The sequence below is a fragment of the Lithobates pipiens genome, unplaced genomic scaffold (genome assembly GCF_037356315.1).
Source record: "Lithobates pipiens isolate NorthernLeopardFrog02 unplaced genomic scaffold, aLitPip1_a1.2 Scaffold_27, whole genome shotgun sequence".
Taxonomy (NCBI): Eukaryota; Metazoa; Chordata; class Amphibia; order Anura; family Ranidae; genus Lithobates; species Lithobates pipiens.
The window spans coordinates 182,177,564-182,198,692 of NW_027507788.1; the positions used below are offsets into that span (position 1 = coordinate 182,177,564).

Genomic DNA, 21,129 nt, shown 5'->3' on the forward strand with positions numbered 1-21,129 from the left:
TACTTGTAATTATATCTGATCAACCTTCTAATAATTTATAATTGAACTTAGGGCTCCGCCATACTGTATGGTATTTATCAAATGACAATTTCCCCTGTATTTATAGATAATACTGTGCATATTCACACTCACCTACGCATTCCGCAATTATTTTTCTATTTCAAATTATAATTTTGCTGTGCTAAACAAATTAGAAATCACTGGTGTATGCGATTCCTCCATCTGTTTATAGCAATTCTTGTTCTTTCCCTCAGATTGTGGAAAAAGGGCCACACAAGCCGTACAACGTATAATCGGAGGTTCAAGTGCCAAGCTGGGACAGTACCCATGGCAAGTATTCATAAAAGGCAACAATATGGAAGGAGGCGGAGCCCTGCTCTATGATAAGTGGATTATAACCGCTGCCCATGTCGTACAAGACATCGACCTACGCGAACTTATAATGAAAATGGGGTTCATCAGTAGGAATGACACAAACCTCTATAAGGCTCAACCAGAAGCCATATATATTCACCCCAGTTACAGAAATGATGAGACATACAACCACGACATTGCTCTGATTAAACTCAAAGACAAAGTGCCGATTAATGACAGCATCCTCGGTATCTGTCTTCCGACCACAGAGGAACGGTACCGGATCAGCGAATTAGAAAATGATCTTCACATCGGGGAAGTGTCTGGTTGGGGTGACACAGGAAAGCATCCACATTCAAGACATCTGCGCTATGTCCTTGTGGACATAATCAACCATGAGAAATGTAAGCTCGCCTATAGTGGAAAGCCAATCAAGGCCAAGGTCACCGAAAACATGATCTGTGCCGGTCACGAAGATGGGGGAAAGGATTCTTGCCAGGGCGACAGTGGGGGTTCATTGGTTTTCTTCGATAATATAAGCAAACGTTTTTTCATTGGTGGGATTGTGTCCTGGGGGGCGGCCTGTGGGGCTAAAGGTGAATATGGAGTGTATACAAAAGTAAGCAACTACCTTGACTGGATACACAATACTGTCCAGAACAAATAAAGATAATTCTTAATAAAGTACTTAAAGGAATAGTATGTTTTTTGTTTTTTTTGGATTCATGTGGATGCAACATCAGACCGGAAAATCGGGCCAGGGAAAACGACAGCCATGGACTGACCCAGACACCCCTGACACTTGTCCAATGGATATTGTGTATCTATGTATTGCCCAAATCTGTGAAAAAGCATTGAAAAATTAAAAACGCAAAGAAACAGTAAGTGTTAAAAAGGTAATAAATTCATAAATGTGACTGCTAAAAAATGTGTGTATTAGACACATGGAATTTGTATGTAATTGATGAAATGTCTGGGGAGTATGTGAAGACTGGGTGTACGTTTGTCAGTGACTTTCATTTATTTATTACCTCTTTGACACTTATGCCCTGTACACACGGTCGGACTTTCGGACGGAAAATGTGCGATCGGATGGTGTTGTCAGAAAATCCGATCGTGTGTGGGCTCCATCTGACTTTTTCCGACACACAAAGTTTGAGAGTAGGATCTAAAATTTTCTGACAACAAAATACGATCGTTTAAATTCCGATTGTGTGTAGACAATTTTGACGGACAAAGTTCCATGCATGCTCAGAATAAATTACGAGATGAAAGCTATTTCCTACTGGCTTGTTTATAGTCCCGTCATACGTGTTCTACGTCACCACGTTCTGAACGATCATATTTTCTGACAACTTTGTGCGGCCTTGTGTTTGCAAGACAAGTTTGGGCCAAAATCAGTCAGAAAAAATCTGATGGATTTTGTCATCGGAATGTCCGACCGTGTGTACAGGGCATTACTGTTTCTTCACGTCTTTAATTTTTCAATGCTTTTTCACAGATTTGTTTATTTTATTTATTTACATTTATTTTCCATATCTACAATGACATGTTTCATTTAAAGTCCCATTTTCCTTCTCTAATTTTCTATACAATAACCAGGGCTGGAAACATGCCATTGATACTTTATGGTTGTGACAGGTCACTTCTTTTAAAAAATGATAGTCCCAAGGATGCAGGGGGTGTCAGACTCAATTTCATCATGGGCCACATCAGCATTATAGTTGCCTTCAAAGGGCCGGTCATATCTGCTAAGGTATTCTGTCTGAGCAGTCTCCAATAAAGTTTCTTGGAGATGGTACCAGCGGTGTGTGACCCCTCCTTTTCAATTGGCATAGGATTGAATTATATGCACCCCACCCCCTCTTACATCAGATGCCCCAACCATCAGAAGCCAAGAGTCTCCCGCCCTCCCTAACATCACAGTGCACCCCCCTTACCTTTTGCTGCTGCTGTGAAAAAGCTGGGAGCTGAGCTGGGAGGCAAAAGGTGCAGGGTCTGGAGGAGAACTAAAGGAGGGCTGGAGACAGCTGCCAGAGTCTGCTGAGTGCTGAGACCAGGGGAGGCGGAGACGAGAGGGTGCTGTGGCTGCTGAGACAAGGTGGGGGGCAGAGACGAGGGGGGTGCTGCAGCTGTAGGACAGCTGTGAGAGCCACATGAAATGGCCTGGAAGTCCAGGTTTGGCCCACGGGCCTTGTGTTTGACACATGTGGTGTAATGTATTGCTGGATACCAATCCTTAGATGTGGTGACTGCATCAATGTTCTTTTTTGTAGGCCTGTTCTTGTCCATTTAGTGATCCTGCTAAGAACACATTTCCTGTCCTAGGAAAACAAAGCTTACTACATAGCTCCCAACTGTCCCTGATTTTGAGGGACTGTTCCTGATTTGCAACAAAGTCCCTCTGTCCCTCTTTCCTCCTCATTTGTCCCTCATTTTGGTCTGATCCATATAGTTGTATATAAAATGCACATTTAATCTTTCAAAAAGTGTTTCCCAGTGCTAAACATAAACAACATAAAAGAGTCATTGGCGCACAAACGAATATTTCCTTTGTTCAAAACGGTTATCCATGTATTAAGATACTCGTTATTTAAGACGATGTCCAATTGTTGGTATCAATGTGCAGCTGTTAGACCACTTTGGACTTGGTGGAATACGATAAAAAATAAAAAATAAAAAAACAGCGCAACAAAGAGACTTGTGATATGGTGTAAGAAAACACATAAAAAACATTTATTAAATATGAAGAAAACAATGGCAAAGACATCTGATCCTCCTGGGATCTTAAAAGCATAAAAATCATCAGTCATCAATCATAAAAAGATATATAAACTGACAGATGTTTTGTGACGAATCACCCCTGCAGTCTTTTGTTTGTGACTTTAAGATAAAAAAGCTGCACTGCCACCAATCAGCTGGAATATGGGGACTTGGTAATTGTGAACAATCCTCCAGGAAGGGGAGAGGAGAAAGTTAATAAAGTGCAGGTAAATGGAACTATGTTCCTGGAGTCACTCACTGTTAGTGGATGGACTGCGGCGCCGCCGCTCTGAGCCTGTGTAGTGGAGGGGAGATGTACAATCCTGCTCCGTATGTTGATGCAGACTCTGGGACGGAGGTGCGCTGAGTGGTGTAAACTAAAGTTGGGCGCGAGGTGGTGTCCGCCTGGCGTGAAAGAAGACCTGGAGCGCAATGCACAGGTCTGACGTGTCGTGCCATCTGTCCGAGCGGCTGGGTGTCACGTGAAGAGCTCTGTAGTGAGGAGGGTTGCCATGCCAACTGCCTGCTTACATGTTTCGCGCACATGCGCTTTTTCAAAGCTTTCACATTCACAGCAGATCACATGGCTATTGTACGCAATGAATGGCTTCCATTCATTGTGATTGGCCCTGTCTATACCAAGTGATCACGGTGACCAATCACAGTGCACCTGTACTACATGATAGCTGTGGCCAATCACAATTTCACAATAGTAGGCACTGGATCGGGGGTCAGCAAGCCATCAATCGTGATCAAATGGTTGACCACGGGGAGCCGGCAGGTGGATTATGACCACGGCTCTGCCTCCCCTGAGCCTCCCAAGCTCTCGTTCACTGTCTGACCTCACAAATGCGCTTCTGGAAGAATGGACAAACATTCCCATAGACACATTCCTAAACGGACAGCCTTCCCAGAAGAGTTGAAACTGTTAATAGCTGCAAAGGGTGCGCCAACTCAATATTGAACCCTACGGACTAAGACTGGGATGCCATTAAAGTTCATGTGTGTGTAAAGGCAGGTTTTTGTAATAATTCTGGTAATATAGTGTAGTTAAATCTGAACTCCAGAACAAACAATTATTGTCTAAAAAGAAATTGGTCCTGTGTATTCTATCATGAACCTTGGTGTGCATTGTGTATTTCTTCCAGATCTGTGCAGTAATCCACTGTGAGACTTCCTGCACTACAGACCACTCACTGCTGCACACTCTCCTTGGGCATGGTGCCTGGTCTTGTCTCCGCCCCCTACTGTAGTTTTCTATAGTGGGTGGAGCCTCCTGGGTCCCTCCCACAGCTTTGCTCTCTGCAGAGGCTATGTGCAGCTCAATGATGATGTCACTTTCACTGTTACAAAGTCATATCTGGGTTTGCAAAAGCATTTCATGCACACAAAGTGGATTTATATTATATCAAGGAATATATCTAAATGAAAGTTTTTGTGCCTGGAGTTCAGCTTTAACCCAACTGTAGGCACAGAGTTTCTAACTTACAAAAAAAAGCTCAAAATAATACCTGAGATATATATTTCCTGAATACAGAAATGTCATTAAAAAAGAAAAAAATGTCCCTCAGGACCCATTTAAATTTGCATTCTGCTACATGCATTGTGTAAAGCTGGCCATACACTATACAGAATGGATGGGTGGGTCTCCCACTCTGCCTGCTATATTCTGACAGCCGCCACCAGCTGACTGGGTCATGTCTGGTGGGCTGTACTGACATGGGGGGGGGGGATTGTGATAACTTTTGACCACCCCACCCCCACCTATCTGAATTGCAAAGTTCTTCTTCCTGCAGTCTGTTTTATTTTAGATTGCACGTGGCTCTACCCACACAGCAGCATTATTCATAATATAATAATGTCCCGGTCAATGACGTCATAAGGGGCAGGGTCACCCAGTGAGGTCATCGGGTGGCCTCGTCCCTTTGTTTATTTAGTGGGGGGAGGTGGTGGAGCTGTCATTCGGCAGGAGCCAAGCGTCGGTGCAGGTAAGGTTTATTTTTCGTTTGGGTCAGCAGCTGGCATACATCTTGATTGCCATTGGATATACTTCGTTGGCCTTTTTTTTGGGGAGGGGTTTTGAATAAAGGACTTTATTATAAAGTAAAAATGTGGCTGTGTGCTTTTCTTTACTTTGCACTTTTCATAGTGAATGAGTACCCCATACTTGGTAAAGGGGGCTTCCAGATTCAGATAAGCCCCCTGTCTGTAGACCCCCACAACCACCCCCCAGGGTTGACAAGGTGGTCTGAGCTGGAGGAGTCCCACCTCTCCCACAAAGCACCCCCCATGTTGCGGGAATGTGGCCTGGTATGGTTTGGGGGGAAGAAGGAGGTCTCTCCTTCCCCCCCTTTCCAGGGCCGTGTACTCAGATAAGGGTCTGGTATGGAATTTGGGGGCACCCCATACCATTTAAAAAAAAAGGTTGGTGTGGGGTTCCTCTCAAAATCCATACCAGACCCAAAGGGCCTGGTATTGATTGAGGGGGGACCCCAGGCTGTTTTTTTTTTTTTACTTTTTAACTACTTCAGGTCCACCCTATAGCAGGTTTTTCTTCTACAGGGTGGCACCTGTGTGTCGAGTCACATATATATTTGGGATCCGGGTAGGGGGCGAGCATATGTGCCGGTGTTTCATCAGATTCAGCAACCCATCAGAATTTGTAACGAAAGTGACGTTCCGTCGCCACCATCTTGCTACACCCCGCACTCCTCCACAGTAAGGATACAGTGAGAAGGCAACAGGCAAACATCTTGTTACACCCACCCGATTTTTGCATTTCACACTTATTTCTAATGCCATGTACACACGATCAGACTTTCCATCAGACTTTCCAGCAGACTTCCATCAGACTTTCCAGCAGCGGAGGTCCGACGGACTTTGAGAATGAGCAGACTTGCACACACGAACGGACTTTCCAGCAGACTGGGTCTGACGGACTTTCAGAATGAACGGTCTTGCCCACACACGGACTAAAGTCTGTTCATTTTGAACGTGACGTCCGGTACGACAGGACTAGAAAGGGAAGTCAATCTCACAGCTTTCATCTGTGAGATTGACACCTTGCAAGCCCCGTCGCCTGGTATGGATTTTAAGGGGAACCCCCTACGCCGGAAAAACAGCGTGGGGGTCCCCCCAAAGTCCATACTAGACCCGCGATAGGCTGGAAACATTCTCGTGGGCAGGTGCTGTAGCTGCCCTTGCATCATATTTGGTCCGTAAGACCAGCATACAGACGAATGGGCTTCCCGAAAGGAACTGGGTCTGGCGGGAAGATTTAAAACATGTTTTATTTCTAGGTCTGTCAGACTTTTGGGAAGAAAAAGTCAGACGGAGCCCACACACGATCGAAATGTCCAACGGATTCCGGTCAGCCGGACCAAGTCTGCCGGAAAGTCCAATCGTGTGTACAGGGAATAATAGCAAACTGAGCTTATAAGGTGAAATACAGGATTTATAAATCTGTCTGATTGTTTACATGTCGAATTATAAGTCAGCGGTGTTCTGTCAGATTAGCAAACCTGTGAGACCTGTTATTTCCGCTACAAAATCTGAAGGGTCGCCCAATCTGATGAAACGGCGGCTCGCTTCTGCTGTGATCACACACAGCGGGAGCCCGTGGACTGGATGTCCGTGTGGTAGCCGTTGATCATTGAGCACAGAGGCAGAACAGTAGTCTGCCTATGTAAACAAGCCAGAACGCCGTTCTGACAGGAGGGAACAAATGGATACCAATGTATGCCGGCTCCTTAACAACCAACGCTAATTTAATATATTCCTTGAATAATGCGTGGCTAGGCCCTGCCCTATTCAACAAATCTATTTATTTACGTATTTTAAGGAATTGGCTTTAGAGGCAGTTTATGCAATATTTACTGCACATTTTATACTAGCGCTGTAAATATCACATAAAAAAATGCTGAACTGACATCTGGAATATCACATAACATAATTGGAAACAAATGTGTCGCGTGATGCGATTATCTCATTCAATATTCTTTAGTGAACTGAGCCTGCGGTGTGAAGGAAAAGGAGCGCTGTTGCTAGATGCAACCATGTCTGACTTTTTTCAAAACAATAAAGAGTAACTAAAGACAACTTTTTTCATTTTTGATAGAGTAAGGAAGGGTTATAGTCCCGGTCAGTTTTTTTTGCCTTTCCCCTTCACTTCCTGTCCACAGCCAAAACAGGAAGTGAGAGAAAGTCCCTCCAAATTGAGGGAATCCCAGAACTAATGTCCCCATTGGATGAATTCCCCTTTATTAGGGTTCAACTCAAAATGTGGGATTTCCCGGTGGGCCGCTAAAAATGCTGCCTGTAGAATTTTTGATGCCTTCTGGGGCATTATGGGCGGCCCTGACGTAACGCACATTAACACGCAACATGCTCTACAGCGGCCCTGACTGTTTTAGTCCCCAAACATGTCCTGTGCAGCAAGGAATGCTGGAAGTGTTAGTTCTGCAGATCGCATGACTGACACCCAGGTGACTGGTCAGTCCTCAATATTCCAACATGGCAGCCTACAGCTCTCCCTTCCCCCCAGTCTCTTCTCACCTTCATCTACAGCAGATTCTGGGACAGGGTCTTCTTTTCGGCAGCCATGGCGGAACCCTCACACATGTGACAACCTGAAACTGATAGAGGGGACCCAGTACCAAAGATACAACCTGGCCACCGGCAGCACCAATCAGCAACGAGACAGCGAGCCCGGCCTCATGTATGGCAGTGATTGGCCTGCTTCATGTGACCTATGAGAGTGTCTTCTCATAATCCCAGCAACAGTGTGCAAAGGACGAATATTATAATTATTAATATTACCTCTATTGTGAATAAACACCATTAAATGGTTTTATTATTCATGTTCAGGTGACAGTGTGAAAGAAAAGGAACGGTGTTGCTAGGGGCAACCATGTCTGACTTTTGTCAAAACAATATAGAGTTACAAAAGGTAACACTTTTTTAAAAAATTTGGATAGAGTAAGGGAGGGTTATAACCCCTGTCATTGTTTTTCTTTGCCTCTGTGCCCCGTAGGTAAGACGTGCAGTTTGTTTCGTTCCAAATTGAATTTCGGACACATTTTTTTTGTTATTTGGAAATCCAGATGCATTCGATGTAAGGACAATACTAATGAATTTAAACAAGTTCGAAATAACGAATCAAAATTTCAGACAAAATTTAAGAAGTTTTCAAATCAAATTTAAATTCAAATAGTTTTTGAAACAAATTTGAATTTCCGAAAGAAATAGAATAGAAAATAAAGGAGTAGAATAGAAAAGAACAGAATAGAAAACAAGACTAAAATGAATAAAACCGAACAGAATACAAAATAAAAGAATAGAAAAAATGTAAATAGAAAAAAAACAAAACGGACAGAATATAAAATAAAAGAATAGTGTAAAACAGATCAAAATAGAATAGATAATAAAATAATAAAATATAATAGATTAAAACAGAACAGAATACAAAATAAAAGAATCAAAAGAATTTGAATAGAAAAAAAAATGGACAGAATACAAAATGAAAGAATAGCGTAAAACAAATCAAAATAGAAAATAAAATAAAAGAACAGAATAAAATAAAATATATAAAATAATATATAGAATACAATAAAAACAGAAAACAATAGAATAAAATAGAATTTGTTACGTTCCCTAACAGCCAAATTTGAAAGTAAGTTCCAATATTTATAATTTAATTGTTATTATTAGTTAGTTATTATTTTGGATTTTCGTTCTTTTGAATTTTCGGATTTTCTTTCTTAGTTTCAGATTTCCAAATTTAATTTTTTTTCGAGATAACGAATTACGATCATAACGAATGACCCGAAAAACCAAAAAACAAACAACGAATGAAATGAAGATGAAAACAATTTTTTTTGGCAGTGCACATGTCTAGTTTAAAAAAAAAAAAGAAACGTTTTTTCTACTACCACTTTAATCGCCTGACTGCTCCATTTGATTAGATATCTCCCACCAGCTCAGCCAGCAGCTTCTCAGTTTGTGTTATGCTGCCATCTTGTGGATTCCACTTGAAAATGCATTGAGAATTCACCTTCACTGGGAGCATTGCTCTTACCTAAGCAAAAGGTGACACAGCAAAGGAGATTTTCTATCATAGCGTTACAAAATAAAAGATGTAATCCAACCCTCCACCACCTTCTTCTTCTTCACTCCTCCAAAATAAACTTTGGTGGAACTTTAAAGTAGAAAACAAAGTTTAAAGAAAAAAAATAGCCCAAGAACAAAGTAAGAGGTACAGAGGTATAGATACATTTTAAATTATAACTATAGGCAAAACTTTTTTTATTTTAATTTTTTTAATTTTGGATAGAGTAAAAGAGTATTATAACCCCTGTCAAGTGTTAGTTTTCTGGCACACAGAGTATTTTTCTTTTAGGCAAAAAAGGTTAATTTTGGTCTAATCTGACCAGAGCACCTTCATCCACATGTTTGCTGTGCCCCCCACATGGCTTCTTATGAGTTTCTTTCAACAATGTCTTTCTTCTTGCCACTCTTCCATAAAGGCCAGATTTGTGGAGTGTATGACTGTGGATCTCTGCAGCTCCTCCGGAGTTACCATGGGCCTCTTGGCTGCTTCTCTGATGAATGCTCTCCTTGCCTGGCCGGTCAGTTTAGATGGACAGCCATGTCTTGGTAGGTTTGCAGTTTCCATTTTCGGATGATGGATTGAACAGTGCTCCGTGAGCTTGGGATATTTTTTTTTTTAGAACCTAACCCTGCTTTAAACTTCTCCACAACTTTATTGCTGACCTGTCTGTTGTATTGTTTGGGCTTCATGGTGCGGTTAGTTCACCAACAAACCTCAGAGGGCTTCACAGAACAGCTGCATATATACGGAGACTAAATTACACACAGGTGGACTCTATTTACTAATTAGGTGACTTCTGAAGGCAATTGAATCCACTTGATTTTAGTTGGAGGGGTATCACAGAAAAGGGGTCTGAATACAAATGCACGCCACACTTTTCAGAAATTCTTCTGTAAAAAAAATATAAAAAACATTTATAATTTTCCTTCCACTTCACAATTATGTATCACTTTGGGTTGATTTATCACATAAAATACATTATGTAATGTTTTTGGTTGTAATATGACAAAATGTGGAACATTTCAAGGGGTATGAATACTTTTTCAAGGCACTGTATACTGCTGTAATGCTTTGCAGTTTTTGTTTTATAAATAGTTTTATAAGAGCTGGTTCACACAGGGGCAACCCAGGATCCGACTTCAGATCGGCCTATGTCACCCCAAGTTGCGCGAATGGAGCCGTCTTAATGTACACTACTGCAGTCGCTCCGACTTTAAAAAAGGTTCCTGTACGACTTCAAACTGACTTCTAGGTGACTGGTACCCATTGATTTCAATGGAAGTCGCCTCCAAGTCAGATCTCCATTTATATTGAAGCGATAATGTCGCCTCTCTTATATTAAAAACCAGCATGGTTTCCCCTCCAGGGGTAAACCAGGCCCTTAGGTCTGGTATGGATTTTAAAGGGAACCCCTATGCTGAAAAAAACGGTGTGGGGGTCCCCCCAAAATCCATACCAGACCCTTATCCGAGAACGCAGCCCGGCCGGTCAGGAAAGAGGGTGGGGACGAGCGAGCGCCCCCCTTCCTGAACCGTACCCGGCTGCATGCCCTCAACATGGGGAGTGGGTGCTTTGGGGAATGGGAGTGCCCTGCGGCCCCCCCACCCCAAAGCACCTTGTCCCCATGTTGATGAGCAGTTTCCTCTTCCCGACAACCCTGGCCGTTGGTTGGCAGGGTTTGCGGGCGGGGGGCTTATCGGAATCCGGGAGCCCTACCCATTCACCTGAGGGAAAAAAGTGTCAATAAAAAACACACTAGACAGGTTTTTAAAGTAATTTATTAGTCAGCTCCTGGGGTCTTCTTCCGACTTCGGGGGTCTCTTCTGACTCCTCTCCTCTCTCCGACCTCTTCTCCTGCTCTCCAGTTCTTCTGCCGGGCTCCTCCGCTATCTTCTTCCAGCTCTTTTACTAGCGTTGGTCCAGGCTGACTAATAAATTACTTTAAATACCTGTAGTGTGTTTTTTTATTGACACTTTTTTCCCCAGGTGAATGGGTAGGGGTGCAATGTACCCCATACTCATTCACATAGGGAGGGGGCCGGGATCTGGGGGCACCCTTATTAAAGGGGGCTCCCGGATTCCGATAAGCCCCCCACTCGCAGACCCCGACAACCATCAGAATTTTCGGGGAAAAAAGTCAGATAGGGCATACACACGATCGGATTAGACGATGAAAAGCTTCCGTCTGACTTTTTCTGTCGGACATTCCACTCGTGTGTACACGGCATAAGAATCTTGCACTAACAGAACCAATTAGCATGGTGCTAGAGCAGGGAGTCCAAACTGCGGCCCTTTGCTTGTCTTTTTCTTGCCCTTGGGGTACCACCGTCACCAATGATGGGGAACTACTCCTACCATGGACACCAATGATGGGCATGATTCCTCCCACCGACACCAATGATGGGGAACTACTCCTCCCATGGACACCAATGATGGGCATTATTCCTCCGACCGACACCAATGATGGGGAACTACTGCTTCCATGGACACCAATGATGGGGCATTATTCCTCCCACCGACACCAATAATGGGACACTATTCCTTCCACTGACACCAATGATGGGGGAGCATTCTTTCCACTGACACCAATGATGGGGTGATATTCCTTCCACCGACACCAATGTTGGGGCACTACTCCTCCCACCGACATCAATGATGGGGCACTATTCCTCCCACTGATACCAATGACAAGGCGCTATTTCTCCCACCGACATCAATGAATGGGCACTATTTGTCCCACCGACACTAATGCGGCACTATTTCTCCCCCTAATACTAATGATAGGGCATTGTTTAGCCCTACTAGTGCCAGGACATTTCTTCTCCCAGTGGTCACACTCTGGCCCAACAACAGTAAATGGGCCCTTAGGCTCGATTCATATCTATGTATGTTGCTTTTGAGCGTTTCTGCAGTGCTTTTTGCAGTGCTTGCTGCGTTTTTGGACATGCGTTTTTACCGTTTTTTTACGTTTTACTTTTTACACTGTATATAGCTGGTTGCTAAGGAGGGGGCCGGGAAGCCGGCTGCTGCGTCTTTAACAACCAATAAGTCAACAGCTGTCAGCAGGCTTCCCGCTGAATGTAAAAAAAAAAGAATTGCTGGCTAAAAAAAAAATTGAGAAAAAAAACAGCTTGGGTCCCCCCAGGTCCTTGGGTCTAGTATGGATTCGGAGGGGACCCCATGCCAAATTAAAAAATAAATTGTGTGGGAGCCCCCCCAAAATCCATACCAGACCCTTATCTGAGCATGCAGCATGCAGCCCGGCAGATCAGGAAAGGGAGGGGGTGAGCGCCCCCCCGAACCATACCAGGCCACATGCCCTCAATATGGGGGGATGGGTGCTTTGGGGAAGGGGGGCTCTGCGCCCCCCACACCAAAGCACCTTTCCCCCATGTTGATCGGGACAAGCCCCCCCACCCGCAGACCCCAACAACCACCGGGCAAGGGTTGTTGGGGTCTGCGGGTGGGGGGGCTTATCAGGGGGCCCCCAGATCCCATGTGAATGAGTATGGGGTACATTGTACCCCTACCCATTCACTAAAAAAAAAAGTAGTGTAGTGTTAAAAAATACAGTAGACAGTTTTTGACAAGTCTTTTATTAAAAAAATCTTCCTCCATTTTCTCCCACATCTTCATCCTCCGGTCTTCTTCTGCTCCCCCTGCTTCTTCTTCCGCTCTTCTTCTTTTTTATGTCTTCTTTGTATGGTGTTCTTCCTCTCCTGCCTACGACCCTCCTCCAATGCTGCGTCCTGCTGATCTGTCAGCGCTGATGTCCTGCATTTCTTAAATAATGATGGGAGCGTGGCAATCGGATTGCGTTAACCCGGAGGCCACTCCCCCGCGTGACATCCCCGCCCGGGGCATGATGGGTCCTTGATATCACAAGGGGGTGTGGCCTCTGGATGGCATAATCCGATTGCCACACCCCCATCGTTATTTAAGACATGCTTGACATCGGCGAAGAACACCGGAGAAAGAAGACAGAAGAAAGAAGAAAAGTGGAAGAAGAAGCAGGGGAGAAAGAGTCAAAATCTCCACCTATAGAGCATGCGCTATATTTACTGACAAAAATACAAAACCTTCTCTGAATGGCAGAGGTGCCCAGAAAGCCTCCCCCCTGTCTTCCATATACAGAGAAGCCAGTACTAGCTGTGTTTAGCACAGGATAAGTCCCTGATGGTCTTCCAGATGAGAGATATGAAGAATTAGATGCAAGCAAGCTGAACAAATGCAAGTTTAAAAAGATCCTTCCTGGAGTTCAGCTGTATTGCAGACAGTTTGGAGTTTATTCGTCTTTCATAATGGCCGCCTATTGCCCTGTACACACGACCAGTTTTCCCGTCAGAATAAACTCTGAAGGTTTTTCCGATGGAATTCTGCTGAAACTGTCTTGCGTATTCACGATCACACCAAAGTCCGACCATCAAGAACGTGGTGACATACAACACGTATGGCGGGACTAGAAAAACGAAGTTCAATAGCCAGTAGCCAATAGTTTCCGTCTCGTACTTGCTTCAGAGCATGCACCGTTTTTTGTCAGTCGGAACAGCATACAGACGAGCGGTTTTCCCGATAGGAATTGGTTCCGTCGGAAATATTTAGAACATGTTCCATTTCTAGGTCTGTCAGAATTTTCGGTGCAAAAAGTCCGATGGGGCATACACACGATCGAAATATATGATGGAAAGCCCCCGTCTGACTTTTTCTGTCTGACATTCCACTCGTGTGTACGCAGCATTAGGCAGTACACTTCTTTAAAAACCAAGTTTTTGAAAAATGTCAGCAGTAAATCAGCAACAGCCTCAAAGAGAACTTTTTCTTAAAGGCAATCACTCCAGTGAATTTAGTAAGCATGCTCCCATGGCTTCAGCGATATCCAAATCGGCAGACAGCGGACCTTCTCATTAAAGGTTTTGATGAGGGTTTTTTTAATTCCACAATTTTAAGGTTCAGGATGCACTATTGTGGATAATTTAAAATCAGTTTCTGACTTACCATTGTTAGTCAGTAAAAAATTGGATGCCGAACTTGCGCTAGGCAGAATTTCTGGTCCTTTTAATTATCCTCCTTTTAGCAATTTTCGTTTATCTCGTTTAGGTTTAGTGCCTAAAAAAAGAACCTCATACTTATCGTTTGATACATCACTTATCTTTTCCTGCAGGATCATCTCTAAACGATCTAAACGATCAAATAAATGAGGATCTATCGCCGGTGTCTTACGCGTCTTTTGAACAGGCAGTACAGAAGATTAAATTATTAGGTGGTTCTGCATTATTAAATCTGCTTTTAGACTTCTTCCAATCCATCCTAGTTGCTTTAATTCATTGGGTTTTCAATTCCAAGGAAAATGTTATTTTGACTGCTGCCTGTTCCCTGTCATGTTTTTATTTTGAAGAATATTCCACCTTTTTGGAATGGGTTGTATCCTATAGATCTGGATCCCCATTCTTGATCCATTATCTCGTTGATTTTTTAATTATAGGACCTTCTGATACTTCCCAATGTTTTTCTTTGTTACAAATTTTCAAGGATACTTGCAAGGAATTTGGTATTCCGTTGGCATCTGAGAAAACAGTTCTACCAACCACTTGCATTGAATTTTTGGGTATCACCATTGGCACCGTGGAAAGAGAATTTCGATCGAGTTAGAAAAAATTGAAAAGATAAGAAATCTTCTTTTATCTTTTATTAGGAAGAAGATTTTATTAAAAGAATTTCAGTCTTTATTGGGCTATTAGCCTTTGCCTCTCGTATATATATTACCAGTAAGTAGAATTCTCTACGGCTTTATTTGGCGATTTCGGGTCTCATATTTGGTTGACTGCTGAATTAAAGGAGGATTTGCTAGTTTGGCTCAATTTTTTAATGCACTTTAATGGGAGAGCTTTCTGGCAGGTTGATTTCATCCTGGACAGGGATTTCTGCTTATCTTCTGACTGGGCGGGCTCTGTTGGTTTCGCAGCAATTTGGGAAGATCATTGGTGCGCTTCTTCGTGGCTGCCGAGTTGGGTAGGCAGGGGCCTCTGCAGGAGTATTGTGCTTCTTGAGCTATTCCCTATAATTGTAGCCCTGGAGTTTTGGGGTAGCAATTTTGCAAACAAAAGGATCCTTTTTAGCACTGACAACAGAGGTGTTTTGTTTGCAGTTAGCTTTCAAGTCTCCACCTGTGATTTCCCTTCTGCGTTACCTGGTTTATAAATGCCTTTGACTGAACATATGGGTTAGGGCTAAATACATTCCAGGTAAATTGAATGAGACAGCTGACGCTCTTTCTCATTTACAGATGGAGCATTTTTTCTTCCTTTTACCAACAGCGGATTGTATCGGAACCCCTTGCCCGTCTCTTTTATGGGACATCGTCTAATATCTGACAATGTTAAGAAATCCTTAGCTGCAGCCTCATGGTCCGGCTACTGGTCCTCATGGTTGTGTTGGTTGCAATTTTAGACTACTCAGAAAGCTCAGGTATCAGATTGTTCAGAAGGAATGGTTTTAGCATTTCTGGAATCATTAATGTCTAAAGATTATTCCTGGTCTCATGTTTATAAGACTTTAGCAGGCATTTCATTTTTTCAAAAATTTAACAACCTGACTTCTTGTTTATCCTATTTTTCTGTTCAATAAGCTCTTAAAGGTTACAATTCGTTTGAAGCAATTCTTTTTTAATGCATTCTTTCTTCGCGGCATTACGGATTTCTGAAATTGTGTCGATTAGCAAAAAAAACCTTTCTGGTCTACAATTGCAACATATTATTCTGGACAATACTACTTTAAAAGTTTTTATTCGGTCTAGTAAGATTGATCAAGCAGGGAAAGGAATTTGGTTACATTTGTTATCCTGTCCTGGTTCTCAGATTTGCCCAGTGGCGAGGATGTCATCCTATTTGGCTATTCATCCTAATAGAGTTGGAGTTCTTTTTATTCACAAAGATTCGTCTCCTCTCACGAAGTTCTGATTTAATAGTGTTTTGTCCAGATGTTGCAAATCATTGAAGTTGTCAAAACAAAAAAAATACGTATTTCGTCACACTCTTTCAGGATTGGTGCTGCCACGGAAGCAGCTAAATTAGGTTTTGGTTCTGACTGCATTAAGGGTTTAGGAAGGTGGAGATCAAATTCTTTTAAATTATATGTAAGTCCTAATTCTGTTATCTAATTATTATAGGTGGGCCTGGAGTGGTCTGGATTATTAGACCGTATTTTGGGCACATCATTGTGCGAATGATCATTCTTATACTTCAAATTTGGGTCTGGATCCAGAAAAGTTCCACATTTTTTGGTTTGGCCGTAGAGGTATGCGGTGGGAGGAGGTGCATCTTTCTTGGCCTGCTCCTCGAATTCTTATTTTACATTTGGGAGAGAATGATGTGGGTCAGATTCGTACGTTGGATCTTATTTTTAGTATTAAAAATACGATCCATCTTCTTAAAATGTCATCCTCACAGTTAGTCATAATTTTCTTGGAAATTATCCCAAGATTAACCACTTTCCGACCAGCGCACGCTGAGGTACGTCGGCAGAATGGCACGGGCAGGCATATTGGTGTACAGGTACGTCCAGTTTTAAATGCCGCCCTGCTCACGTGCCGGTCGGGACCCCTGTGAGTCCGGTCGCGGGTCCCGCGGAGTCGATCGCCATGGGCTTACCCGCAATCATCTCACGGGGCGGCTGAACGAGGGTATTCCTTTGTAAACAGCATCTCCCCGTTCTGCCTAGCAACAAGTGATGCTGATCTCTGCTCCATGTGATTGGAGCAGAGCTCAGTGTTCACTAAAACAAAGCCCAGCCCCCCACGGTTAGTAACACACCCCTAGGAACACTTAACCCCTACACTGCCATCCGCTGGTTAACTCCTTTCACTGCCAGTGTCATTTACACAGGAATCACTGCATTTGTATAGCAGTGATTGCTGTATAAATGACAATAGTCCCCAAAATGTGTCAAAAATGTCCGATGTGTCTGCCATAATGTCGCAGTCACAATAAAAATCGCTGATCGCCGCCATTACTAGTAAACATTTTTTTTTATAAAAATGCCATAAAACTATCCCCTATTTTGTAAACGTTATAACTTTTGCGCAAACCAATCAATAATCGCTTATTGCGATTTTTTTACCAAAAATATGTAGAAGAATGCGTATCGGCCTAAACTGAGGGAAAAAAATGTTTTTTTTATATATTTTTGGGGGATATTTATTATAACAAAAAGTAAAAAATTATGCATTTTTTCCAAAATTGTCGCTCTATTTTTGTTTATAGCGCAAAAAATAAAAAACGCAGGGGTGATCAAATACCACGAAAAGAAAGCTCTATTTGTGGGAAAAAAAGGACGTCAATTTTGTTTGGGAGCCACGTTGCACGACCGCGCAATTGTCAGTTAAAGCGACGCAGTGCCGAATCACAAAAAGTAGTCTGGTCTTAAGACAGCAAAATGGTCAGGTCTGGAAGTGGTTAAGATGGTTGGATTCTGCGGTTTTAAAACCTTTTGAGAAGGTTACAAAAAGGATTAATAGAGTTATTGCTAAATCTATGGCCCCGGAATTTGGTTTTTCCTACCGTCATGTAGACCTTGAAGGAGGAATTGCAGGTTTTTATAGGTTTGATGGGGTACACCTATCAGATATTGGCCTGGACATAATGAACCTTGCTTTCCAGTCGTGTATTTAAAGGGCCGCGTGCTGGGGGGTTGGTGACAGGCGGGGTTGAGACAACCCCGTCCTGACTTTTGGGGACAGTTTTGTAAAATGATATTAAAGACAAATTGTTTTTCAGCTTAAGTCTTAGTGGCTGAGGTGTATTTTCGGTAATATTTGGTATTGAGTTATTTCTATGTTGAAATAAAATAGGTATGGTATTTTATTATTTATAGAATATGCTTATAATCCAATAATATATGCCGCGGCCAAGTTTTATCCAATAAAATATTTTATTTTACAAGAAGTTGGTCTATTAAGTTGTTTTTTCTTTGATGTCCAGGCATTCCTGCCTACAATCCCATGGGGGGAAAAGGGGATTAGCCTGTCTTAAGGAAAAATACACTTTAACTTTTAATGCCCCATACATACAGTTGGAAATTCAGATCGGATTATGTTGTCGGAAAATCCGATCGTGTGTGGGCTCTATCGGACTTTTTCAGACGGGAAAAGTTTGAGAGCTGGATCTAAAATTTTGCAACAACAAAATCTGATCTGACTTTTTCCGATCGTGTGTAGAGAATTCCGACGCGCAAAGTGTCACGCATGCTCAGAAAAAATTTGGAGCCGAAAGCTATTGGCTACTGGCTACTACGTAGTCCTGTTGTACGTTTTGTATGTCACCTCGTTCCGAACGATCGGTTTTTCCCGACAACTTTGTGCGACCGCAATTGTATAATGTGCTGGATGATGTTACACCAAGTAAATAGATACCTAACATGTCATGCTTTAACCACTTTCAGACCGGACCATTTTGCTGGTAAATGACCAGAGGTCTTTTTACAATTTGGCACTGCGCTGCTTTAACTGGTAATTGCACGGTCATGCAATGTTGTACCCAAACAAAATTTGCGTCCTTTTCTTCCCACAAATAGAGCTTTCTTTTGATGGTATTTGATTGCCTCTGCGATTTTTATTTTTTGCGATATAAACGTAAAAAGACCACAAATTTTGAAAAAAAATTATATTTTCTACTTTTTGTTATTAGAAAAATCCAATAAACTCAATTTTAGTCATACATTTAGGCCAAAATGTATTCAGCCACATGTCTTTGGTAAAAAAAAAGTCAATAATTGTATATTTATTGGTTTGCGCAAAAGTTGTCACATCTACAAACTAAGGTACGTTTTCTGGAATTTACGCAGCTTTTAGTTTACGACTGCCTATCTCATTTCTTGAGGTGCTAAAATGGCAGGGCAGTACAAAACCCCCCCAAATGACCCCATTTTGGAAAGTAGACCCCCTAAGGAAATTGATAAGTGGCATGTTGAGCCCATTGAATATTTTATTTTTTTGCCTCAAGCGATTGAATAATGACAAAAAAAAAAATTTTTTTTTGTTTTTTACACAAAGTTGTCACTAAATGATATATTGCTCACACATGCTATGGGCATATGTGAAATGACACCCCAAAATAAATTCTGCTGCTTCTCCTGAGTACGGGGATACCACATATGAGGGACTTTTTGGGAGCCTAGCCGCGTACGGGGCCCCGAAAACCAAGCACCGCCTTCAGGCTTTCTAAGGGCGTAAATTTTTGATTTCACTTCTCACTACCTATTACAGTTTTGAAGGCCATAAAATGCCAAGATGGCACAAAACCCCCACAAATGACCCCATTTTAGAAAGTAGACACCCCAAGCTATTTGCTGAGAGGCATGTTGAGTCCATGGAATATTTTATATTTTGCCACAAGTTGCGGGAAAATTACAAACTTTTTTTTATTTTTTTTTTCACAAAGTTGTCACTAAATGATATATTGCTCACGCATGCCATGGGCATATGTGAAATGACACCCCAAAATAAATTCTGCTGCTTCTCCTGAGTACGGGGATACCACATGTGTGGGATTTTTTGGGAGCCTAGCCGCGTACGGGGCCCCGAAAACCAAGCACCGCCTTCAGGCTTTCTAAGGGCGTAAATATTTGACTTCACTCCTCACTACCTATTACAGTTTTGAAGGCCATAAAATGCCAAGATGGCACAAAACCCCCACAAATGACCCCATTTTAGAAAGTAGACACCCCAAGCTATTTGCTGAGAGGCATGTTGAGTCCATGGAATATTTTATATTTTGCCACAAGTTGCGGGAAAATTACAAACTTTTTTTTTCACAAAGTTGTCACTAAATGATATATTGCTCACGCATGCCATGGGCATATGTGAAATGACACCCCAAAATAAATTCTGCTGCTTCTCCTGAGTACGGGGATACCACATATGTGGGACTTTTTGGGAGCCTAGCCGCGTACGGGGCCCCGAAAACCAAGCACCGCCTTCAGGCTTTCTAAGGGCGTTACAGTTTTGAAGGCCATAAAATGCCAAGATGGCACAAACCCCCCCCCAAATGACCCCATTTTGGAAGGTAGACACCCCTAAATTTAGGGGTACAGCGTCACCTGTAACAGTTATATGGTGATCACTGGTGAAAGGGTAAACTAGGGGGCAATCAGGGGGCTTTATGCGGTAGTATATGGGGGTCCCTGGCGCTATAAAAAGCTGCGGCGAACCTAAATACCTACCTGCCTAACTAGCGTCACCTGTGACACTAATACAGCGATCAGAAAAACGATCGCTTATTAGGCTGGGTTCACACTGGAGCGATGCGGGAACGTCACGAATCCGCGGCGGGTTCCCGCATCACATGCCTCCCGGCGGCAGTTCACACTGCCCTATGCGAACTGCTGGGAGTGTCAGTGAAATGTTAATGACACCCCCAGATCAGTTCGCATATCGCAGTGCGATCTGCAAACTCGGATCGCATGGTGTGAACACCCATGCGATCCGATTCTGCTGCGGACCAAAAAAAGGGTCCCGTGCGAGTTTGCGGCGGGTGCGACACGAATTCAGCCATACTATCTGTATACTATCTGTATGGCTGAACTCGAATCGCACAGAGATCGGATGTGATTTGCACTGCAGTGCGGTGCGAATCACATCCGTTCTCATAAACCGCTGCAATGTGAACCCAGCCTTAGTGACACTGGCGACGGGGGGTGATCACGGGGTTAAACCTTTATTGGGGGGGTTAGGGGGGTACCTTAGAACTAAAGGGGGCTAACCCTAACTGCCCTAACAGTTATTACAGTCACAAATGACACCCGCCGGGTGATCAGGGGGTTAAACCTTTATTAGGTAATAAATGGCGGGTGCCCTGAAACTATAAAAAAATAACTAACCAACCAGCGTCACCTGTAACAGTTATATGGTG

At 42.8% G+C, this 21,129-nt stretch overlaps 1 protein-coding gene across 2 annotated transcripts in view; it reads left to right on the top strand.

Annotated features, from left to right (window-relative positions):
• Positions 1–1,051, top strand: part of MASP2 (MBL associated serine protease 2) — a 96,711-nt gene extending 95,660 nt beyond the window's left edge. For both annotated transcript variants that reach the window (XM_077457979.1, XM_077457980.1), the window contains exon 11: positions 255–1,051. In XM_077457979.1, coding sequence (XP_077314105.1) covers positions 255–1,021 — 767 coding nt within the window. In that variant the 3' untranslated portion in view covers positions 1,022–1,051. The remainder of the gene's footprint in view (positions 1–254) is intronic.
• Positions 1,052–21,129: the final 20,078 nt, after the last annotated feature.